Here is a 24,715-nt window from a genome sequence, read left to right on the forward strand (position 1 = left end):
TTAAGATGCTCAACTGAGTGTTAAAGGATGGAGTAGTCGCCTGACAAAATTTCAGATTAATTTCTAAAGGTAATGTTTCATGAGGAAAAAAATCAGTGTGAGAGAATTGCTTTTAAATTCCATTTGTCCTTCACTTGATTCGGTTTGGTACTGAGTATTCTCTCCCACCCATTTTCGTGATTGCTTTTGAAGGGTAGATTTTGTTGAAGGAATGAAAAGGGAGAGTGGATGACTGTTAATAGTCAAATAGGAGGGAAGAAAATGGTAGTCATCACATTTGGGATTTTTTTTGTGATAGTTTTTGATCTGCCATTTCAATAAGGATTGTTTGCTCAGAAGAAGGGAAGGAGAGAGGGAAGCTGGAGGAAAAACCATGCCTGTTTTTTTGCAGTAGCTCCGATTGGCTTCTCAACCCCAGAAACTGGGTAAGTGTGGCAGGCAGCCAATTTGAAAGCATTCTCCCCAAGAAAGCTTGAAATTTGGAAGAGAACAGATGATTCTCCTGGTATTCTGAGACTTGTGCCAGCCTCAATCAATTATAAGTCACTTGTGAAGACATTTTGAGAATTGCCAATGCCTGAATATTAAGGTAAATAACCCACAAAGGGTTAGATTTATATGTGCTAATGGAAATGTTTTCAATTATAGAAATAATTGGAACTGTATACTATTGTGTTATCAGGCTTAAATCGTTTCATGTAGTGGTTGATATAGGAAGAAAATACCATGTGAAAGGTATCACCTAATTCATAAGATTACTTGGTTCCTCTCACAGTATATGTTATTTAATGCTGGTGGCCTTAGAGGTAAAATCAACGATCCAGCTAGTGCGTGTTTTAATGTGAATATTCCTAAAATGTATTATAGACTAAATATAAATGGCAAAATGCATGTAATATAGGTGAGTATGCATGCCAGAATTTTTCATTTCTATGGGATTTCTAGTAAAACTAAAATTTGTTTGACACTAATTTCTGGTAAGTGAAGTCATAGTGTTAGGATTCCTTTTCCGAAGAAGCTTATTTGGTGGCAAAATGCAGGAAGTAATGCAGAAATCCATCAAAAATACTGCAGTGGAGAAATACGATCATCTTATGGTTCGGTCTGCTTTTAACCAGAGCTTTACCTGTGTTTTTATGCTGCTCTTCTTCCCGGTGCCATGTTCTCAAGTTGGCACGCGGAGTTTTGTGTGCAGCTTGATGTTTCCCCCCTTCGATTCGCCAAAGAAGATCCTGTGCCTTTAAAATCAAGTGGCTCATTGAGTTGTTTTCAGTAGCGCCCTGCTTTTTATATGGTACAGTATACTCCATGCAAATGAGCTGCCTGCTCAGCCGCTGTGTGGCTGCCTGCCCTGTTGGGGAGCTCACAAAGACTCTGCAGACCTAATTCAGCATTCAGTTGTTTAAAACGGCAGATGGAAGGAGGTATCGGCAAGATGAGGATTTATTAGCTACTCACAATAAAAGACCACACTGGCTCTGCAGAGGATCAGAAAAAGCCTGGTGAATGGGATTGAGTTGTATCTGCTTTCAGCTGACTTTACAATGATGTGTTTAGCTCATGTGACTCGGTCACTTAGCGTGAAGATCAGCTAAAGATTTCCATGTAAATATCTATTCCTCTAAGCACCGTCAACCTGTGTGCTTTTATGGAGACTTTTTTGGCTTGCAGCTGTCATAACTGTGGGAACAGGAACATTTCATCAAGCTGTGGTAGGCAGCCGATGGTCTGGGCTCTCCTTGTTGCTGCATTTGCACACTTCAGGATGTCTGGCTGAAATCCCCTCATAAACACAGCTCTTCATGAAGTTTGGTTTCTTTTATGTATCTAGTGAAATCCTTTAGAGGCTGAACTTAGGTTCTTTTTAGATATGGTATTTATATTCAGAAGTTATAAATAGGTTCTTCCTAAGCTTTTATCAGGAGATGAAATCTGTTGCTTTAGCTTTCTGCTAAGAAACTGTAGGCTGTTGCTGCTGTAGGTTGTTGATTATATTTACAATATTTCTTTTTTTTCCTTTCTAACGTAGAAAGGACGTGCATAGAACAAAGATTCCGTCAGATGCTCAGTAATTTAAATAATGCTGGGATGAATGTAACTAGATTTTTATTGAAATGGTGTTTCGTATAGCTAGAAGTGTTATCATCATTTGTTTTTCAACACAGGCTAACAGCTCATATTTTAAAACGTGATTGCAATAATATACGTAAAGGGGCAAAGCCTCCTTTGACCTTGCTGGAGTTGTCTGTGCGAAGGTGGTAGCTGGCAAACAGAAACTGCAGGACAGACTGCAAAAGCCTCAGCTGAACTGTTTTTTTTTTTTTTGCCTTTTTGCCATGGATGACGAAGAGGGAAGGGCTGCTACAGACAGCTCTGTCAGTGATGAATAGATGAATGATTTCTTATATGTTCAGAACTTGCAACATGTGTTCCAGACCCTTCAGCACGTAAGAGTCGCAAGATCTCAGCAATGAACTAAAGAATGTGCCGTGTCTGCTGCATATGAGAAGGAGACCAGCATACCTCAGAGATAGCAGAAACAAAAGAATGTGCGACAGTATCTGAAGAGTCTGACATTTGCTTTGTCATACAGAGAAGTAAAGGAATTTTTCAGAATTTGGAGAAATAAAATTTCTATTGTTTCATAGTGAGTTTTTTTTTCTAATTTTAAATAGTACTGTTCCCCGTCTGTCTACAGAATTGATTTTTAGTTAAGTGTGAGCATGTGTTTTTTAAAGGAAATGTGACCTGGATTTTGAGCTTATTATGAACAGTAAATGAAAGCAGCTGCTGTAGTTTGCTGATCCCTTATGTAGCTCAAGTAAATGGAAATAAAGCAAAAATAAGTGTGTGGGGGATCTGAATTAAATTCCAGTCTTTGGTTGTATGTGGAGGCGTGGATTATTATATTTCTAGACAGTTGTGTGTATGAGGGGAATGAGACATCCAACCTTGAAAAGATTTAGGAAAGTCGAACAGATTTTTTCCAATGTGACCTGCTAAATCTGTCACAAAAGAGGCAGGCAAAATTACGTACAAATAGTCAGAAACCCTGGCTGCAGTTCTTCATGACAGGCAAGTGAAAGACCATGTCCTATTTTTAGAGTGGATGGAGGAGGGGTGGAGGGGGGAGAAAAAGTTTGAAAATAATGGACTTCTTTAACAGTTAGAGAGCAAAGCTAGCCAGAAGCAAGTGAGCTTTAGCAGGAATTTGTGATCAGCAGAGTCAAGATATGGATGATTCAAGTATTCTTCGAAGAAGAGGGCTGCAGGTAAGTGTAACTTCAATCTTTTTTTTCCTACGCTCGCAATGTCGACAGTCTCTTAAAAATGACAGTCTTTCAAATGAAATCAAGTTGACCGAGTACATAACAGTGATGCTAGAATTTGAGTTTTGTTTTCACCTAATATATATTTTATTAATTATAAGTAGGATTTTGTATAAAGTAATAAAATACATCTTGTTAGTTTCTGATTTAAATCCAATAGGCTTGTGGAAGCCTTTACAAATATTCTTATGGAAAGAAGTGATGCCCAAACTATAAAGCTTACCTTATTTTTGAAACTTCAGTTTTACAGATATTTGTAAAATCTTTTAAGTGACTTTTCTGACTTGCCTTAGAGTAGCCATTTTAGCTAAGCATTATTTAAAAAATAAATGTGAAAACAGAGTAATTTATTTTAGTGCTATGCTTATTTATTACTTCAAATGCACAATAATCCGAAAGCAGATGCAATGCAACAGAAATTAAATTCTTCAATGCAAATAATATAGATTTTTTTTTCAACAATTGTAGTTAAGTTGAAACAGATACTCCTGCATTTTCTTTCTAAGCTTTGTTTAACATACTAGAGAAGTTTTATTTCGTAGTGGTGCTGTGGAAGTTTTATTAAATTGCAGTGGTATGACAAGTATGGTAATCTGTGTTAGTGTCAATGGCGTGTGACGACTGAGCTGATTCTTGCTGAGTAAAACAGCTGGAAGTGAGAGAGCTCTCAAATCTTGTGCTATCTGGAAGTTGAATCGTTTTTTGCTTGAAAGCATCATATTCCTTTTTTTACATTGTAATGTGATATAGCCTGTTACATATTTACTAGCATAAATAATTGTTTATAAACCATGAATCTTGCCCATTAAACAATAAACAAACCAGATGACAAGCATGGTTAATTTAACTTCCTTTGAGGAAAATAAATTTTCCATTTTAACATACCACTGTTCATACCTTACTCACGCTTTAGGGTAATTAGGGTATTACTGTTGCATTATCTGAACGTGCTTTGTCTCACCTCTTTAGTAATTGTATGTCTTGATTTTTCTCTATGCCAGCTTATTAATATTTTTGAAATTTAGTTTGACATAGTGTGCTGCATCTAACATGGTGCTGGTATGATATGCTCGTTTGTTTGCTCATCATAAAATTAGTTATATACTTCAGTTAATGAAAAATTAAATATAGGATTAAGATACTTGTTTTCAGTGATGATATGTTAACTAGTTGGAACTTAGTAACTAAGAAAATTATTTCTGACCACAGGAATTTATTCAAGTTCTATATGCTGAGTCTTTAGAGCTTTTCTGAACCTAGAATGACTGAGATGTTGCAATTGTGTGGCCTGTGGGGGCTTGTTTTGGGGGTATTTTTCCTACCGAAAATGAACGTTTCATAACTTCCCAAATAATAAATGCTATCTAAGAAATGGGATCCATTCAGGAAATATGAAAGACTTAGTCTATTATGTTTCTGCTTCGCTTTTGTACTTCACTATATGATACCACAGAGTTGGGAAGAAATATTTATATAATAAGAGGATATTTTGACAATGTAGATAGAAACTGAATTGTAGAATAGTGTTAATTGCAAAAGTAATGGTTTTACTCAAATCTTTATTTTTGTAACATGGAGAGAAAAACATTAAAGTTGAGTAAACGAGTTTGTCCAACGTTTTTTAAGGAAAGCTAGTTGGAGCACAACCAGAACTTTTGAATGTGGAGAGCAACCTTTAAAAAAAAAAACAAAAAAAAAAAACTCGTATAGGTCATGCTGTTTCTTGAAGGTAGAGTATGATGTTATTTAGTTAAAGTATCAAATAGAGTATTGTATTAGGTTTGGGTAGTTTATTTTTTTTCAAATAAAGCTCTTGGAGAACACCACTTTTCTTTTTCTAGTTCCTTTCATCTTCTAGGCCAGCTTGTTATGCTTCTGGATGTAGTTGCTACCTGTGGACTGTCCCAGTATGAGGATTTTTGTGATAAGCAGTAAGCGTAGAACTGACCCATGGATTTTGCAAGTCTAATGAAGAATTTGAGTTAATGTGCCACTTGTCCTTTATCTCTGCCCCACTCACAAATCAGATAAAGGCCCCAACTTTTCTAATATCTGACTCACCCAAACCCTTATTTCTGTTGCTCTTGAAGAGTGATTATTGTGTTAGTGTCCTGTTCAGGTGGAGGTGAATATGGCAGGTACTGGGAAGAGGAGAATACCACTATGTTAGACTTAAGATCCCCTTGGCTTCTCTGGAGTTTCTAGTGCTACAAGTGATGTTTAGCTTCTCCTGTTATCAACCTTTCACATGTAAGTTGAGGTTAATGTCTTCTTAAAGCGAAGGAAGAGACGATAAAAGTGAATTCAGCATTCACTTGTGCTAGACAGGTTTAGCACGCTAGCACCTTATTGGCAAAACCAGTCATCTTCATAATAATAATAACGAGGAGCAAATGTAATGCAAAGGATTTCATACTATGCCAATGATTATGTGAATTAGTTTCCAAAATAATCCTAAAAGCTTCACAGAGAAGGTTCTAAAGACAGTTAGTGATCAAAAAGAATTCTTCACTATGTCATTAACAAAACAAAAAAGGGGGGGGGGGGGAAGAGAGGAAATAAAAGAGAAAAAGAAGTCCTCGTATTAATGGATTTTAAAATAATTCCGATGATGAATTCCAGGTGAAGCATCCTCGAACATAAATAGTGTATCCTTCCTCCTTGATAACATAGATGGCGGTGTGACAGCTGGAGAGACAGGGCTCTTCCTTTGTGAATTTCATGATGATGCTTCAGGGGGTTACTGAAAAAGGATGTGAAGCTGGAAAAGTCCAAATGTCTACCAGTGGCAGCAAAAGACGTGCTGAGACTGGGAATGCATTTCCCTCATTTAACATGTGTAGTGTGTTAGAATTTGATAATTTTAGTAGTCTTCAGTATTTTCCATCCATATGTGGTGTAGTGTCTGTATGTAGTTGGGTAGCTATGTGTAAAATGCATGTGCATTTATGTAGGTATTATTGACAGCGACACCAAAAATGCTTGGGGAACTAGGAAAAGGACATCAGGAAGTAGTAAGGCAGATGTGCAACTCCGAAAACATGGTAATGGTTTTGTTGTTTTTCCCCTGTATTGTGAAGTGGATGGTTTTTAGAAGAAATTGTGACTCAGAGAAGTGACTATTTTATGGAAAATTTCTAGTTTAATGGTCCCTAGGAAAAAATAAGAGGTTGTTGGTTTATGTTGGCAGTACCAAAGCAACACATGATGATTACTTTTGGAGGGACTGGGTGCCGATAGTTTGCTGTTGGAAAGCCACTGAAGAAAATAAATTACTTTCCAATTTCAAACTGGATGTCAATGGCTTTTAAAATAACCATCATAGACTAAATTGGGCCCTCTAATCCAAGTCCCCACTCAAAGCAGTGCTGATTCCAAAGTGAGATCAGGTTACTCAAGGTCTTGTTCAGACTGGTTTTGAGTATTTCTAGGGATGGAGAATTTGCAGCCTTTCTTGGCACCTGTTCTGGTACTTAACCACTTGCACTGAGAAAAATATTGTTTCCTTTATATGTAGTTGATCTAGAAGAATGCTTTCCTCAACCTGCTGATACTGTTTCATGCAGAAATCAACTTTTGAAGATTGATTGTGATGAACAAATGAATCGTCCTCACCAGAATTATCTTAACCAGTATTTCTGTCTTATCTTGATAACTTCTGACTATTTAACAGAGTTGATTTAGACTCGTACTGAACTGGCTTCCCTGATACTTCCATGTTTTGGGGGTTTTGTTCTTCTTTTTGTTTTCATCTCTTCCTGCTCATTTGACATCTTAGTTGGTGGAATTCTTTTTTATTTTTTGGTGGTGTTTGTCTTCCTTTCCTTCTGTCTACTTCCCCACTGCTTCCTGTAGCTGAGATCTCAGCATAAATGTGATGAATATACCTCTGGTGTGTGTTATTCCTGCTGGCTGGCTAACAAAATTCCTCCTGCTGGCTAACAAAAGCAAACTGATTTCTTATTTTCCTTTTTTTCTGTCACTACTGAGAGCACTATTCATAAGCCTGTAATCTGAATTACCAGGTGCTTTTCCTATCTCCCTGCTCTTTGTTCAAATCAACAGAATTTTTAAATTAGACTGTTACTCTTCTTCTCTAATGCTTCTGAAGTTTCTTTCACTTTGCTTTATCTCACTGTTTTGAAAATACTGTTGATCTGTTCCTTTCTCGTTTTCAGCGGTTACCTGTTCAAGGACCTGGGTTGCATGACTTTCAAGTTTCCTCGTGCTCATCTCTCACAGGCAGCTTATTCTTTTCAAATCCTGTTCTTTTCTGCCCAGTTAAACAAGCCATTCACTATCACTAGCTCACCCAGTTCTGACGAAGGCATACATACTTTTCCCTCATGCTTCTTGTTACTTCCATTCCCTGAAATACACTTGAGATCCCTGCTGTGTACTTTGTCCCTTCTCTAGGGACCCTCTTCTGCTGTGATCCGTGCAGTAAATAGCCACATTTTGTGTAAGCAGATGACCTAAAGAGTCAGGAATTGCTCCTATAGGCTAAATCAATATATTGGGGTGTGACCTGTCTATATCACCTTCCTCATGTCTTCGGTCTGTTGCATCCTGTTTGGTCTCAAACAGTGAAGGCTAACTGCTAATTAGTAACAGTGAAATAATGTGGAAATGAAGATCTAGGAGGGGCAAATCGGATTTTCTTGGTGTATGTATGTATATGTGTGTGTGTGTACTTATGTACATACACATAACATGCACACAGTTTGACATAGTTGTGCAGTAATACTGACAGAGGAATGGGCAAGTGCTTCTAATAATGGAATATTCTTTTAATTTGTACACTTTCACTTTGACTAATGAACTTGGACTATTGACAAAACTTACTGCCTAGGGACAAGTGGTAACGCAGGTGTGGAGCTGCTTCTACTGTTTTGGGAAGAGATCTTTTTTATTATTTGGTGTATATATCATGATGTGAAATAGATCATGATGTATGTTGTGATACATGTGCAGTGTAGATACACTACAGATGCTATGAGGTTATCTGGGTTTGTTGCAGTTCCTCCTATACGTGTATCATTCGCTTTTCCCTGTTAGTTCTCTACAGGTGAATAGTAGTATCCCACGAGCCCCAGTGAAAATGAGCTGTTATCTTCAACATCGTCTTGTACTAGAAAATGGCATTTTTTTTGCATTACACTAGCTGCTGTGGATATGCTTTTACTCTTCTCATATGTGCAAGAAATTAGAGTTTCTATCCTAAAAATCCTTGCTAGGAAGTGTAAATAAGGAAAGTAATGGAGAAAGTGATATGCCAAATTTCAGATACTTGTCATGGAGCTTATTTTCTGTATCTGTGGTATTCAGAGGTGGTTGGATGTTATCATCAACAAAGTTCTCTGCATCTCTGTTTTCCTACATACTGCTAGCCCCCACTTATTATTATTATTTTTTTGCTTAAATCTGGGTTAAGTTCAACTTGTTAATTTACTTTATTCGACCCTTTTTGTCCTGGTTTCAGTAGAGATGTGAAACACAAAGCGCATCACAGTACTAGAATGTATTTATCTTGGTGTGTGTTTTCTACCACACTGCATGTTTGACTATAATCTATGTAAATGTAAAAAACAAAAACAAAAAACAAACAAACAAAACCCAGAAGAATTATATTTCTTATTCTAAAGATAAATTTTGTTTTCTTCCTGGGGGAAAAAAAATGGGCATGGAAAATACCATCTCAGAATATTTGGTGGACTTACTTTTGAGCTTGCTTATTTTACCCTAAGGCCTGAGCACTTGTTTTGTTTTATGGAGAAAGGGAATCAGTGGATACACAATCTCATTCTGTTTTAGGCATCATTATATTTAACAAGAAAATGCTAATTTTACCATTCAGTTTTCGGTACAGTTTAAACCTTCTCTGGGACACCTTTGGACAGAAGAATGTTGCTTTTTACAGTATTTTTGTAAAAATCTAAAAGTGGAAATTGTTTTCTATAAAGAAAAAGAATCTGTTTACAGTAAGGGAAGACTGTAAATGGCACTCAAGTTCAATTTTTTTTGCTTGTTTCAAACTTGTGAAATACATTTGAACTGAATAGTTAATACCTAAATTAAGCTTAACAGTTTACTTCAAATTTACAGTGGAGATACATGCATACATGCACATGTGAACATTTTCAGATATTTTGGGTCTATTGGATTTGTGGTTTTGGAACTGCCTGCTAGAATGTATGTTGCCATGGGAAATACTGGCACCTACTTGCAGGAGAAATCTGGCTTTGCTTTTAAAATTTAAAATTTAAAAGAAGCATTTAAAAGGAATTAGACTTTGAGCAGCTTTTTGAAATCATAGATTGCTCTCATCCTTACTCCTTTGGTTCTCATATTTTTCTTGATTTATGTGTTTTCTAGTGCTGTGCTGAGCTGTGCAAACCATCTGAACACTTTTGGTAATTCTGCACCCTCCTTTAAACTCCTTCCACTCCCCCAGGTCCTCACTTCTAAATTCCACACACAAAATTTGGACTGGTCACGGATGTTGTTCACGTTGCTTTGGGGTTTGGCCTGGACTGTATCATTTTCTTTGTGCTTCTGGTGGGAGACAACGGAATGCACATTGAAACTAAAGAGAATTTTGGGTTATGAAGGAGATTGGTTTCACTCCCATCCTGGAGATTTATATTCTTTTGGGATACATAGGATCTGTATAAAAGAAAGAAAAAAAAAAAAACTCATAAATTGAGAGAGAAAAGTTTGAGCATATCTCCTCATAATCTTTGAAGGGATTGTTTTAGATAGCATTCTTCTAAAAACTTTGAATAATGTTATAAATTGGATAAAAATTCTCATCCTCAGTCCAAATACTGGTCTGCATAGTGGCTTCTTGTATTTACCAGTAGTGCTTTTTTGTATATGTGGCATAATGGCTTTGCCTTGTTCTTGATGCAAGACAACAGAAGAATGACAGTGTTATGTTTGTATCAAAGCAAAGCTGACAGTTCTGATTTGAAAGCTCAAGCTTAGGTTTGAAAAGAAAAAAAAATATTGAAATTATGTCTAGAAAAAACATGGATATTGCTTTGAGTTAGGTGAGTTACTTCTGAAAGATAACATTAGAAACTTGAAGTTCTACATTTGAAGTCGAACATTTTTGGGTGGTTTTCTGTAGTTAACTTGTTTTAGGTACTTGAAGAATTCAAGACTGAAAGAATAAACAAATGTCCTATGGAACATAATCACATTAATTTAGGTTCTTTGCTTTGATAAGATTTATTTTATACTGCTTACAGATTTACCGAGAACATAACTGAATCCTCAGGTCAGATGTCTGCTGAAGGGCTTCCAACTGTGGTGATGTAGGCAGTCATGAGTTTTACTGACATCTGAAGAAGAGGTGGTAATGCAAGAAGATAAATAAAAACAATTTATGTAGATACTGAAATTATGGGCTTATTTTAGGATACAGGAAATTCCATGCTGTGTTTTTTTTTTTAAAAAGATGTTTTAAAAAAATCTTATTTTTAGGCTGATTCCCAAAAGAACCAAGCTTTTTTTGCTTGGATGTAGTTCCTATTCTCCCAATAAATTTTCTACATGGTAAATTAATAAAAATTTGGACTGTACGAAGTGTTCAAAAGGTAGTTTAATGTCTTTAACCTCTGTGAAAATCAGCAGCTGACAAAAGGACAGAGACCTACGTTAGTGTCAGCACAGCAGGTAAGACCAGATGAACCTCCTGTTACACATCGGTTGGCTGGTCACTACCTGGCTGTTTCCAGACTAGCTGGACAGCGTACACTGTCTTTTGCTCAGGTGGAGTGTCTGAAGAGACTTGCATGAGGAGGGGGACTGGGAAACACTGACAATATATTCATGGTCTACCAGAATTCATTAGCTAGGTTAGTCAAAAGCAACTTGTTTTGATTAAACTCGTTCTGCAGAAATGAATTGTGAAGTTCTGTTATGCAGGTCTGCTCTAATCTTGTGTGTGGATGCCATATGTTAGACCATAGGAAAATGGATCATTATGATGTGTGAGTGTACTGCATCTCATTGTAGAACTGAGGATGCATGGTTGGAGAGGTAAGAAACATCACTAATTTTGGTGGTTATCTGCCTGGCACATGAGCTTGCACACTGGTTTGATTTTTCAGGACTGGTGCTTGTGGTCTGCTTTGCAGTGCAGTAGGAAATGGTACTGAGTTTGAGAAGCATATGCTTATGGCGTTCGCTCTGAACACATAGAAAATATACCAAGGGGAAAAATGTGAAAGCTTGTCAGAACAAAAAATCCTTGAGATATGGACAAGGATAAAAGGTTAAATGGTTTGCTCAGGCAGAAAAGATAGTATTTAGCTGCTGTCTTCAGGGTATTGTTAAATTGCTCTGATAATTTGCTATAGTTATGCTTAAATAAGTGCTTTCAGTTTGTCAGTAAGGACTTCATGAATGCTTGTATAGCTGAACTAAACTTTTTATTTTCAGCTTGTGTGAAAAGGTGAAATGCCAGTAATTAATTCTACAGCTTCAGGAAGAAAGATTTTGTTAGCAGGTGACTGTATGAAAGAACGGTTCTATGCGCGTGCATCTGAGTACAAGTAGGTGTTGGACTAAGGAGTTATTCCCAAAGATAAATGGTGACATCTTTTCATACATTTCATTGTCTTGAAACTGCCTTCTTGATGGACTTGTTTGTTGCCGGGAGGCTGTGAAGTTTTTGCTGCTGATGATAGTTGCAGGGATTGCCATTGCTTTTGTTTCTTTCCCTAACCATTAGCCGCTCAGTGTGCTCACTTGGGTTAATATCACTTCATTTTGTTCTTGCTTAATGATAAATCCCAAATCTTAAGAACAAAACCAAAAACACAATACAAAACAAAACAAACTGTTCTCCAACCTAGCTACATAACATGCTGCTACTGTGCTGCAAGACTAGTGTTTAATCTGCTTATCTTTAACAGTCTTCGCTGCTTACACAGACCCACTTACCTCTTTAATGAGAAGATATGTCCTGCAGTGAGGCAGCATGTATTTTGCTTCTAGGCTTATGTCATCAGCCTAGGAATTGAAATTGGTTAAAGCACTTTTTTATTTTCCTGTCAGTTCTGCTGATTATGGTTGCCTCTTCAGTTTCTCTAATGCATTAAAAGATAGTGGTTGTTGTAAAAGGAAACCTAATTAAAACATGCCAAGTGAAAATCTAATTTTGAAAATCTATCAGTATTGATTGGGGGCAGGTAGTCTTCTACTATTTTCAAGGAATAAATATGAAATATCTTTGCATTTTGAATACTTATAAATTCTGGCTACTGGTCAAATAAATGACAAAAGTATATTATCAATTGTGGTGTCTTAATAGAACCTAGAAAACACTCTCTTAAATATCAAGAGACATTTACAGTCAGTTGTAAACATGTGACAGAATTTCCTGTACAATTTAGTAGTTGTTCCTATTTTACTTTAAATTAAATTGCTTTACAGAAGCCATTAGTATTTATGGGAGTTCTAGAAGTTGGTGGGATCTTGACATTTCTGGGATCAAGACACAATAGGCTTCTGACGGATGTTGATATCTAGAAGCCATTACTGAGAAAATATGAAGTAATTGGTAGACACCAAAATGCCTCTGCAAAATGCCTCTGTGCTATTCTTATGTTAGTCTCTGAAGTATATGATATTGAATCTTCAAATGGGGGTTATTTTTAAGAGTTGCATCTCCTAGATGTTTTTCACAGGCATACTTGACGCAAATGTGAGATGTAGGTGTCTGGGTTACTTTACTCAGCAGCTATGCAAAGAGCAGGGTCTTTTTACCTGCCAGAGCACTCTGGAAGTACAACTACTGTGCTCTTAACATCTAAGGCAGTTCAGGTGTTCCTCATAGATGGTGTTCAGCTGTCTGGATAAACTCGGAATTTTTAAGCCTGTGGATACACCTTAGCAGCCTTTTTCCTTACGGGAACGAACTGTGAGGAAAAGTAAACTGTCTAAAGTTTATGTACTCCTTCAGGAATCAAAGAGACGGAGTTGGCTTTGGTCGACCTACTGAGACCTTGCTAGCTATGAGTGGTCGTGTTTCAGCTTGTTAGAGGTTTTTCTTATTGAGCAGGTGAATAGTGTAACTTCTGTCTGTCTGTTAGTGGCACATTTGAAAAAAATTGATACACAAAGTAAAAAGCACCAAGAATGCAGGAAATTCAAGTGGTACGGAAATGATTTATTTGATTAGGTTTAATGGAGCCAGGCATGCTTTAGAAATATGCATTTTCACTTTACTCATGTTTTGTGAAAACATTGCATTTGTACTGTAAATAATGCAGTGCAGACTTCCTTAAACTTGGCTTATGAGCTTTGAAATCATAATCTCTATTTGGAAAATTTATGACAAATCACTTTTTGTAGTTTTGTGATTCAGAGCTTAAAAAAAGACTGGTAGGTTTATGCAGCTATTCATTTGAATTTGTTAGTCGTAGTCATTCCATATTAGAAAGCTAGTTTCAGTTTGAATTCAATTATTGCACTATATCATAAATATCTATTAAATGACATTTTCCATAAATGCTTCTATATGATTAAACTTTGAAGTTTCTCTTTTTTGCTTTAAGGATCAAGAATAATATCCAATAAAAAGTATTAAGTTGTTTCAGATTTTGATGATCTATGTTCTAATATGTGATGGTTCTAACATTTGATTGTCTAACATTCAACCTCGCTGTCCTTACCAATAAATGTGGTAGAATAGTTATGTCTGGAAGATAATAAGGGCCATTCTCCCACATATCCCGTTGTGTTTTCTGCTGTGGGCCTTTGAGTGGAGTGTTCTTCTGCAGGCTTTCTATACTACAGTGAATAAATAGTTTAAGTCTTCCACTTTCATGCCGCTTATAGCAATATTCCTTGCTGTCCTTCTAAGGGATATGTTCTTTTATTTAATAATGATTTCATTTTTTTTTTCTTGCTTCTCTTTGGAGGTGAGATATATCATTAAAACAGGGGCTTTGGAGTTAGCAGCACTTTGTCTACCAATACCGACAAGGAATTCTCTGGATGGAAAGTGGTTCAATTTTGTTTTTACCTGTCTTTGGTCAAATCTATAAATGACTCATTTTGCTAATGGCAATGCTCCTTTTAATTCAGATCATTTTAGCACAACAGATGCTTTTGTAGCCGAAGATTTCTCTTTCCAAAATGCTCTTGGATATTAGTGTGATAAAATCATGTTTGGAATGAGAATGAATATAATTACTGCCTATTGTATGGCATAGCTTAAACCTCATATAATTACTTTTAAAGTACTTTCATCAAATATGAACGTATTAATTGACTTTGACATTTATCACTTGTTTTATATCAGCATAGGCTAGTAAATGTCACTTGTATTGGCAGCCAAAAAAATGAAATGATATCAGATATCATTGAGGTAGGTTAGCATACTCCATGAATGAGGTCCTTTCTGCTCCAGTTGTCCTGTGAGCTGTGGCTTGCACATGCTGGCAATGACTGTAGGCTATGTTGGTCTGAAACAGAACAAGCCAAGTCCATGGCCTTCTCCTCCACAGCAAATCTGGGGGGACTCAAACCTATAAGAAAGTATTTCCAATGTTATGCCAGCTTTTGTCTTGAGGTATATGTAGCGATCTCCTTCTCTGCCAAAATGTGTGTAATTGAGCTTTATTTCTCATAATCATACTGAATGGTTTGGCTGAAGTGGCAGAAAGTGCACTGACTAGAAAAGAGAGCCCCACTGGTTGTTGGGTACCAGTTGGGAGGGGATTAGTATCTTAACCAGGATACGTTTAAAGGCCAGAAGAGTGGATTGCAGGGAGCTAAGGACAAGGAAAAGATTGGATATGAGTTAAGCAGGAAGATAAGTGGTTTTACATTTCAGGTGGGTGCGAGGATTACAGGGAGTGTGGACTAGGAGTTTATTCTCTCTAACAGTTTCCAGCTATTAACTATTTATTTTTCTCACTTTTATCTTCACTTCTCAAATGTGAATGCTGTGCACCTTCGCGTTCTTCTCTTGTTGACTGTTTTGGTTGGCCCTACTGTAAAACTCTGAGGGCCAAATTTAACCCCATCAGTTCCGTTGCACTTGGTGTCTCAGAACATGTATTTCATAAATAGCATCCAAAACTTGTTGTACCTAAATCAGCAAATACTAAAGATTTCATTTTTTTAAAAGCTGCGTGTTAGGGAACAGCTTTTCTGTGTGCTTCTGATTGCTTCCTTGTAAATTTTAATAGTTTGACAGTGCTGAGCTGATATTTTTCTTCCAAAGTGGCTACCACAAAGAAAGCCCCTCAGGGAGATGGGACTCCTGTGGACTTTCAGAAAGCAATGTTGTGCTTGATTAAGTTTAGACAGATGATGGAGTGATGTAGTAAAATCATTTCTGTTAAGGCATAATATAACATAGAATGCAATGTAGTACCATTGGGACTGATAAAAATGAAATACTAAAGAAAAACCATGCCCTTACATCTAGCTTTCAGCAGCAGACGCAATAGATGTAATTTAGTTGTGTGGTGCTGGAAACATAATATTGATTTACCATGAATCAAGAGAAATAGCTTTTACCTTGCCTGGTTGTATGGATTGCAGCAATCTTAGTGAAATGAGTTACCTAAAAATGGGACAGCAAGAGAATTCCTTCTTTTTGATAGAGATGGGGAGATGATTGTAGCTAGGTAGAATAAAAAAATAAAATCCAGTTAGATGTCTAAATGGGGAGCTGAGAGATACTTCATGTGCTGTTGCTGGGAACTGCCAATTTTCCATGTTCTTAACTTGTTGTACTTTTTAAAAAGATAAGTTTCTTGAAAGTTAGTCCTCACATTACTTGCCTAGAATTGAAGCAGACATTTACTGGCATAAGAGAATTTTGGGGTAAAACTTTCCTTGTATCACTCACACAAATAACTTGATCTTTTTACATAGCATTTTTGTACCACAAGATGAACAAATTTTTCCTGCTTTAAAAACAAACAAACAAGAGAGCACTTGTGGTAAAGTAGAACTCGCAATAACTTTTTGGGAGGTTAGTTCAGTTACTGCATAGCATGGAACCTTTGGACTTCTCTGATAGGCAATAATTCTCCTTACTAGGGGAATTCTCTTTACTAGGTCTTTATTAGGTGAATTACTGGATGAATTGATTTCCATTCCTTGTGTTTTTTGTTTTTTTTTTTAAAGTTGATATGATGCTAACAAACACTTTTACTACCTTCATCTTTCAACTGGAAACAGCTTTGTGTTCTTAATGATTTAAAAAGTTGGTGTTTCTTTCATTCATTTCTCTCCTTAATTCTCAGGTGACCCAGTTTCTTCCTAAAGTAAAATTATTTTTAAATACCCTTAGTGTAGACACCAACACTTTAAACAAATCGTTTGAGTATTGGTGTCTTGTGTTCTTGGAACTTCTGTTTTCTTGGGTCTCTTTTGCACAGGTTACTAGCATTAGGTGAAAGTGAGTATATCAAGAAACATGTTTCGTTTATTATTTTATTTTTGAATTTACAAAAATTTCACACTGTAGGCAAGCTAGAGCCTTTTGATGAGGGCTGTGTCTCCATTTATTTTCATTTATTTGTAGGCCATGATGTGCAGATGCTGGTATTCTACAGGTGAGATTGAATAGCATCTTAAAGTAGTGTCTGTTGAGGGACTATATATGTAACAGACTTGAAGAGAGGCTTCATACTTGCGTTTGTTCTGGTTTCTGATGTGCTAAGACTTGAAAACTTTGGAGTTTAACAACAATAATTTCAACATTCGTTACTGATGTTTCAGGAAGACGGCTTGATTAGAGGGCTGCTAAATTATTGGCAGCAGGGTGCAGCTTGCAAATGAAACCTGACCACTTGAGAGGAGAAGTGATGTTTTAAATGACACTGTTGCATATATTTTTTTTTCTTAGCTAGTCAACTCAATTTCTCCCCAAGTATTCATGGTGAAGGATTGGTGCTCCTAAACTTCAGGGAGGCAGATTTGAGAAAGCATTAAAATAATTCGGTTAGGTATTTCAAGAGCATCCCTGCTCTCCTGAAGTGGAAGAAAAAAAACAAACAAAAAAACCCACCCAAAACAGGTAAAGACGTTTAGCTTTAAAAATAAAAATAGGCTACCCTTGTATGTGGGCTGGGTTTTTGGGTGTTTGCTGAGTGTTTTTATGAAGTTAATTGATTGGGCTCTTTTTTATTTTGTTAAAAGAGAAAAAAATTAACACTTTGCTAGAACCAAAGACTGGCATAAATTTGTTGTTGTCTTGTATGAAACAAATGGTTGTCTGGGGGTCTGTTTCTTCCCTGTCCCTGGTACGTGAAAACTGTAAATGCTCAAACAGCTTGAGATGTGTTGTTGGTTCTAATAGAACTCTCGAGAAAAAAAATTAAATTCCTCTCTAATGCTTGTGTAGCAAGCAGCTTTAGGAACTGTATTATCCTGTATAAGTACAAGAAAAAAACTTCTATAATTCTTGAAATGAATGGGGATTCTTTCCTAAATGTCAGCTATGTCCCACATTCTCTGCCACTTTGTCTTGGATGCATGTCAATTTCAAAAAAGGAAAAATAGAATGAAATCCTTTTATTAGCATAACAGTGATTGATAGCTGATGTTATGGCTAAAAATTGCTTTTAAACACAACATTTTGGAACAGTTTGGAAGAGTACAGAGCAACACTGTAGGCTCTTATTTTCTCTTACAAATCTCCTTGTATTTACCCTTTCTCACTGTCTTTTAACCATGCAAACACTGGAATTTGGACAAGATATTTTTTTGGTCAGTTTGAAGTAATGTCCACTTTATTGGTGAATTTTTATTCCTTTTTTTTTTTCCCCGCTTCTGAATCTTCTGTTTGGGATATGTGTTGTTGATTACTTGTCTAGTGCTAAACTGTTGTGTGCTTCATAGCAGCCAGAAAACCACTTAGAAACAGAAAATGAGAAACGATGCAGACAAAGTATAGAAATATCTGTAAATGTATTTGAAGTTGTAGGAGAAGACTCTTCTTAATTCCTTGACTAGGGTAAAGATTTCCCAAATGGGATAACTTAATGACTGCTTGGAAAATGCAGGCAAGACAGTCAAAGTAACTCAAAAATCATAAAAGATTGCTGGGGGAGCAATAATGCAGAGATAAACATTCACAAAATCAATATTCTTTTTTTAAAAGTTTAAAATTTTAAATGAAATTCAGAGAAAATCTGATTTAATTAAAAATGAGGTAATGAGTTAATAGAATAATGAGAGCATTGAAATGTAAAACCAAGAGCACCTAGCAGCTAGTTTTAGGAAGAAAACAGACCACCCAGCCACTCATTGCTAACCCTGAAAACATCAACAAGTTGCATCTTTATTAAACACAAGGAGTAGAAAGTAAACCAAACTCAAGCAAATCATTAGCAATATAGTGAATAAGACTTCTAATATGTGTAGTGTTTAAAAATAAAAACAAACAGGTGTATGTCAGAACCTGTGTTCCAATGTTGGCCAGGTGAGATGAGAGCTCTGGTAAGTGATGGAAACCTTCAGCAGGCTGGGAGATGACTACTGGAAGCTGTGAGGCTTAGTAGGTACTGTAAGAACTCAGAAGGACATGGAAGACGAGATTCTCACGGTGCCTTCAACTCTGAATCTTCATACTCGGTGTTAATTCTTCTGACACTGAAATGAGTTCTGTCTTGGTTCAATGGTAGGTCAGTTGAGCAGTTTGAAATCCCAAATAAGAAAGATATTTGTCAGAACCTGCTAAGCAGTTTTTGCCTGTATAAACTGAGCAAAATTCAAAGCCAGTGAAGGCATGATAAAGAGAATTGAAAAGAACAGAAAAACCGTTTTATTTATAATCATTTTATAAGTTTATATGAGAGAAACACTTGAAGGGGTTGCTTTGGAAATGTATTCCTTGTCTTTTAATTGCCCCACCAGAGAAGATCTAGTTAATAGTTCTGTTTCACACCTTAAAATCCATGTTTGGGTCTTCAAAATGCTTCCAAAGACCATCTATTGGTATTATCTCTTACTTACCTTCCAAGAGAAATTATAAACTGAATGAATTGGTTTGAAATGCATATTATGGAAGAAAGGTTGCAATAAATGTTGAATCTGATCATATGGATATACTGTCTTTTGAACATTTCTGGAAGCAAATCTTATTTTGCTGCTCTAATACGTTTGAAGTCCAAATTAATCTTACACCTAGATTAGCATTACTGCAATGTGATAATGGATTAAGTACTGATCTTTTCTGCCCCCTGTTTCATCAGCTGCTTTCTTCTGCAGGAGTGGTAATTGCTTTGGAATGGAAATCTTCAAATAGTATTTTACTTGATAAAGGTTTGTGCAATATCCATGCAGATACTCTTTTGAATTCAAAAGGATTTTTCTACTATTTATTTTGACACATGTTAAATAGTGTAAGAGAGATCAGAATGTGAATTATAATTCCTTAAAGAACTTGTGTAATAGCTATCTGAGTAGAAATATAAAATCATAATACAGAGCTCAGCTCATGAAAATTTTAAACTAAAAATATGAGTCTCAAGTAAGCAACAGAACATTTATCATACTTAAAGCACCTAATGCCACAGGATTGACTATAAACAAAGTAGAGCTATCACAAGGGGACAGTAGCCAGCATTAACTCAAGATGAAAAATACAAGCATTAATGCAAACATTAGAAGAGAAGTGCTAACATTACTAGTGTTAATAAGGTCTTTTGTTTTTAGTCTAGGTAAAAAATCATAGAGCCTATTTTGGTCTGGAAGATTAGAGACATAGATACAAATTTGATGTAATTCCAACCTGATGCTAAAAGAACTGCCACATATTGTATAGATTCCCTTTGTCCTCGATGGTAGGCAACATGGATTTTTTTTATTCCAGAGTACATAGAATTGTAATTTTTAGGAGTAATATGAGATGATAATATATTAACAATACACCCAGCAATCAGTGTTAGAAGATCTGAAATAATCCCTTCTCAGTTTATGGAGCTTGCATCTTCACGTCTGGAAGCTGATCAGGAGAGATCTGCCACTCTCCTTTTACTGCAGCTCTAATAGTGGAGATTAATCAACCAGTGTATTTCCAAGGTCTGTATCGTAAAAGTGTAATCCAAAGTTTAATAACCAAGCCAAAATTAAATGAAATATTTTAATTAATTAACATGGAGGTGCTAATTCTTTTTTCTTTCTTTTTTTCTTTTTTAATAATGAAAGCCTTTTTATTTAGAGATGCAAAAACCCTAAATAATCATTGATAGTAATTGCTGGTGGAATCAGTCAGATGAAAAATCCTCTGGATTTTCTGGAAGAAAATCCTGATCCATCCACTGTGTTTTCTCCAACAGTTTGATTCCTAGTCCTAGAGTAAAAAGACGTGGTGATTTACCTTCATCTATCCCAAATGACACATTTGTGGCTTAAGAAGTATTTCACCTGGACCTTGCTCTGTCAGCAGCAGGCGGATCCTCCTGTAGTCTTCACATGGTGAAAATAGGGGCTGATACTCTTGCAGCTTCTCTCTCATAAGATATCCTGTAGTGTATTAAGTGGAGTCAAAAGCCATAAAGGTTGTACTTGGCTAGAGAGGATTCACTGAAGATGAGCCACAAAACAAACAAAAAAGTGCCCCAACAGAAAATGGCGATGGCAGCCGTAAAATCAGATGATAAAGCGATCCTATCATGAGGACAAAAAAGAAAAAAACAATTAATCCCCCCCAGAGAATCAAACTAAACAGAAAACAAAAAATAAACAGGCTTAATGCAGAGAAACACAGGCATAAAGCAGCGGCCATGTTGACTCTGAAAAAATCCTGTCCTTAAGAAGATTAGGAGAATTCCTTCTGTACTGAGATTTAACAATTTGCTAAATATATTGTAGGCCAGTTTTGAATGCCTCCATAGATCGCATATCTAAAAATCGCATTCCAGAAACCTGTGGCTTTGAAGTCTTTTGTTTTCCAAAGAAAATAGTCAGCTGTAAAAGAAGGTGTGTTTTAAATAATACAACAGTCTGTCCTGCATCAGTGCATTGGAACAAGATTTGCTCTTCTTGTTTCATTGAAGCTTGCATATGTCCAAGTTAAAGTGTGTGAACTTTCCATATACCCCTAGGAAATAGAATTTCTTTGTATTATGCATGTTTATTCATAGAAATTGTGTGTGTGTTGTGTGTGTACACACGCGCATGGAATAATGTATATATTGTCCAATTTTATCATTTGGTCTCCTTAGGACCATAGGGAGTGTTGGTACTTCATAATCTGTATTGCTATAGTTTCAGAAATGTGGTCAGCTGACAATCAGAAACTTTTTATTTCGATTTCCAGCACATTTAAATGCACCCATTTTATGAATCAGTTCTCGTGCCAGCATTGTCCTTTGTTCTGAGTAGCTTTCCTTCCATGGGAATTTTCATATGATTTTACTCAATGAATCCAAGAGACTGTCATCACTGCAGCCAAAGACTACTTTCGGAGACTACTAGCTGGAATGCGGGCTGCCAGCATTTGGAATTTGATTTCTTTTTGCTGTACTGCAGAAACTCCGGTGCTGGGCTATGGAAAGCACTGCCTGTGCTGTCACACTGCAGGCCTTCGAAGATCCCTCTGTTCTTTTGTCTAGAAAGACAAATTATTTACTCTCTTCTAAAAAGCCGTTCCTTAAATTCAGCGCTTGGAGCCCTGAAGATAGTTTTGTCCCATTTTTTCTAGTTTCAGGCTCAATTATATATTACACAGCAAAATTAATTTTCAGAATAGTAGCAAGCTGTCTCAGCTACAAGCCTGGGATTTGTCTTTGTGAATGGCATGACCAGAACCAGGCATGGCTGCTGCTGTGTTTCTGACTGAGTTAATGGCATTATGGTAATTTCCATATTATGCTCCATCCTGTCCTTGATGCTGCCTAACAGCTTGCTTGCATTTTTTCCAAGCTCCAGCTGTACATTGTCTTCAGCGAACTGTTCACAGGTTTTCACCTTTTCTTTTTGAAATTAGTGTTAGTTTGGCCTTAGATAGGTTTATGAGAAGTTAGTTGTGTATATATTGGTGCTGGCATTGTGTTGACCACTCACCTAATACATTTCTCAAATTGCCACGGAAGTATAGAAAATCTACATGTTTGCTCTTGTGCAGTATATGCTAATGTACTGTATGCTGGAATTAATGGAAAACATTCAAGTCTCCTGTCTAGCATTTTGCTGTAATAAAATCAATTATTTACTTCTGATCTTCTGCATTTTTTAAACTTGTTAGTTTGACACATATCATACACTTAAAACATTACCCAGCTTTGTCTACCATATGGGATATGGTGAATGCTGAGCCTGTTCAGAGACACAAGAGTTGAAGTAGCAGAATTCTCTAATTTATACAGGGAACAAGGGACACCAAAAAGATTGGCTGGCACAGGAGAGAGAGAGAGAGTGCCTCAAGTCATCGTTTTAAACAACACGAACAATACCCTTGCTTTTGGATATCTACGTGTAGAAATCTAGTGGCCAAGTAGGGGGTTTTCTGGCTATTAAAGAAAATTCAAAATGTATAGGATTACGTGATCTAGGAGTAGGCCTTCTGTGTGTGCATGCAGTTCATGGAGCTTCCAGCACTAAGAGAACAGGTTTGTTCATTTAAGCTGAGAGTATCTGAACTGGAGCAATTTAAGGAGTAGAGAGGTTTTTAGACGAGACCTATAGGGACATTATAGGGTATTCCCATCTTAGCTGTGGTTGTGCTGCTGAAGAGGACGTGCATTTGAGAAAAAGAGGGCAGACCTGCTCAGAAGCACGGATCCAGTCTTTTAGACAAGACCCATTCTCCAGGCGATGTAGCTGCATCTTCTACTGAGGAGGCTTCTGCAGCAGAGGTGATCCAAAAGGTTAAGGAAAGTGGACTGTAATAGCTGGAGATTCTGCTAGCAGATGCAGTTAGCTGGATTTGTGGTGTGGGATGTTAGAGGAAGGGTGCTCTTGAGGCTGAACTCAGGTTGCCAAGCAGGACACTGAGATCCACAATGTCTGTGATACCACTTCGTAAAACTTGGCAGCTCCACATGTGGGGCTCTGCAGACCAGCAGAGATGGGCAGCCCGAATGTGCAGACAGGATGATGGTGTGAAAAGGAGGGATTGGATGTGATGGGAACTGATCAGCCTTTTGGACCTGACGGCATCTGCCTAGGAGGAATGCTGCACCTCGCAACTGAATCATACTGAGGGCACTAAACATTAAAAAGAACGTAGAGTACTCGAGGACAAATGCAGAGGACAAATCCAAAAGAGCATTGCTTCTTGGAATTCAGAGTAGTCTTGCAGGAAACAATAATTTATTGTGCCCAAAACATTCTCTCTCTGCCGTATCCTAATGAGGTGTGGGCCCAGGCTGTGTGGGCAACTAAAATCTTCCATTCTTATGACTTCACAGCTTCCCTAACTTTATTTAGTATTTCTTGATTGCTGTCACTGTCCTGCTCAGGGGCTTGGTAACACAGTGCTAAGACTGCATTTTTACTATTACGCTTTGGCTTTTCCAACCACAGAGATTCAACAATACTTCTCTGCTGTAATATTTTTCATCCTGATAAACGTGTATGGAGCCACCTCTCTACCCATGTATCTTATTTCATTATTCCTGGAAAGTTTATACTGATGGTGCTGTTTCCCGTAGGTTGTCCTCCTTTGGGCAGGTGTTTGGGATGCCTGCTATGTGAGGGTGGTTATTTGATGCCAAGTATAACTTGGTTTGTTTTTCAAGCTTCTACAATTAATGTGGAAGCACTTCTAGGTTCCGTCTTGCACTGTTGCTCAGCATTGACATCACAGGTAACTGGTATTGTAGGCAGTCTCAACTGCCGTTTCTGTATCTCTTGCTCTTAACTAGTTTTGTTCTTTTTCTCTCTCTTTTTTTTTTTTCCCTTCCTCCCCTGCTCTTTCTTGCCTCCTGCATCCCTCAGGCTCCAGAGACTGACTGACCTCAGTAGGGAGTCCTGAATCCATGAAGGCAAAATCCTGACTTGTATGAAGAAAAACACAGATGGACATTTTCAGACAGTGCAGTGAACTTGATTTCCCACTTTCTTCATTGAAATTAAGGGCAGACGTTGAAGTCCCTGTATTGTTTTGGAAGTATTATCTTCTTTTTGTCAGTCATTTGCTTTGTCAGTTTTATGTCCTGTTCATTTTCTTTCTAAGACTGAACAGGCAGTGGAATTACATATTTGAGTATATTTAATTATACTGAAATTAGCAAAAATCAAAGTATTTAGACTGAAAAATAAAGTTTAGTACTCTTAAGTAGGTGTTTTGCAAATGGATTCTCTATAGTTTGTTTACATTGTAACTTCTGCTTCCTAGCAGCAGAATACATCCAAATGCTCTGTGTACATCTGCATTTGTTGTTAAACTTGAGTAGAAAGAG

The 24,715-nt window shown here is 36.9% G+C and overlaps 1 protein-coding gene across 10 annotated transcripts in view; it reads left to right on the forward strand.

The window, feature by feature from the left end:
- The window catches only part of MAST2 (microtubule associated serine/threonine kinase 2), a 191,898-nt gene that overhangs the window by 45,052 nt on the left and 122,131 nt on the right, over nucleotides 1-24,715 (forward strand). Inside the window, exon 1 of one of the 10 annotated variants that reach the window (XM_048058887.2) lies at nucleotides 3,144-3,272. The exons of 8 other annotated variants lie outside the window; for them this stretch is intronic. In XM_048058887.2, the coding sequence (XP_047914844.2) occupies nucleotides 3,238-3,272 (35 nt within the window). In that variant the 5' untranslated portion in view covers nucleotides 3,144-3,237. Of the gene's footprint in view, nucleotides 1-3,143; nucleotides 3,273-24,715 lie in introns of those variants that run through there. One more of the 10 variants, XM_048058889.2, reaches the window with a different exon arrangement.

The sequence above is a fragment of the Anser cygnoides genome, chromosome 8 (assembly GCF_040182565.1).
Source record: "Anser cygnoides isolate HZ-2024a breed goose chromosome 8, Taihu_goose_T2T_genome, whole genome shotgun sequence".
Classification (NCBI taxonomy): Eukaryota; Metazoa; Chordata; class Aves; order Anseriformes; family Anatidae; genus Anser; species Anser cygnoides.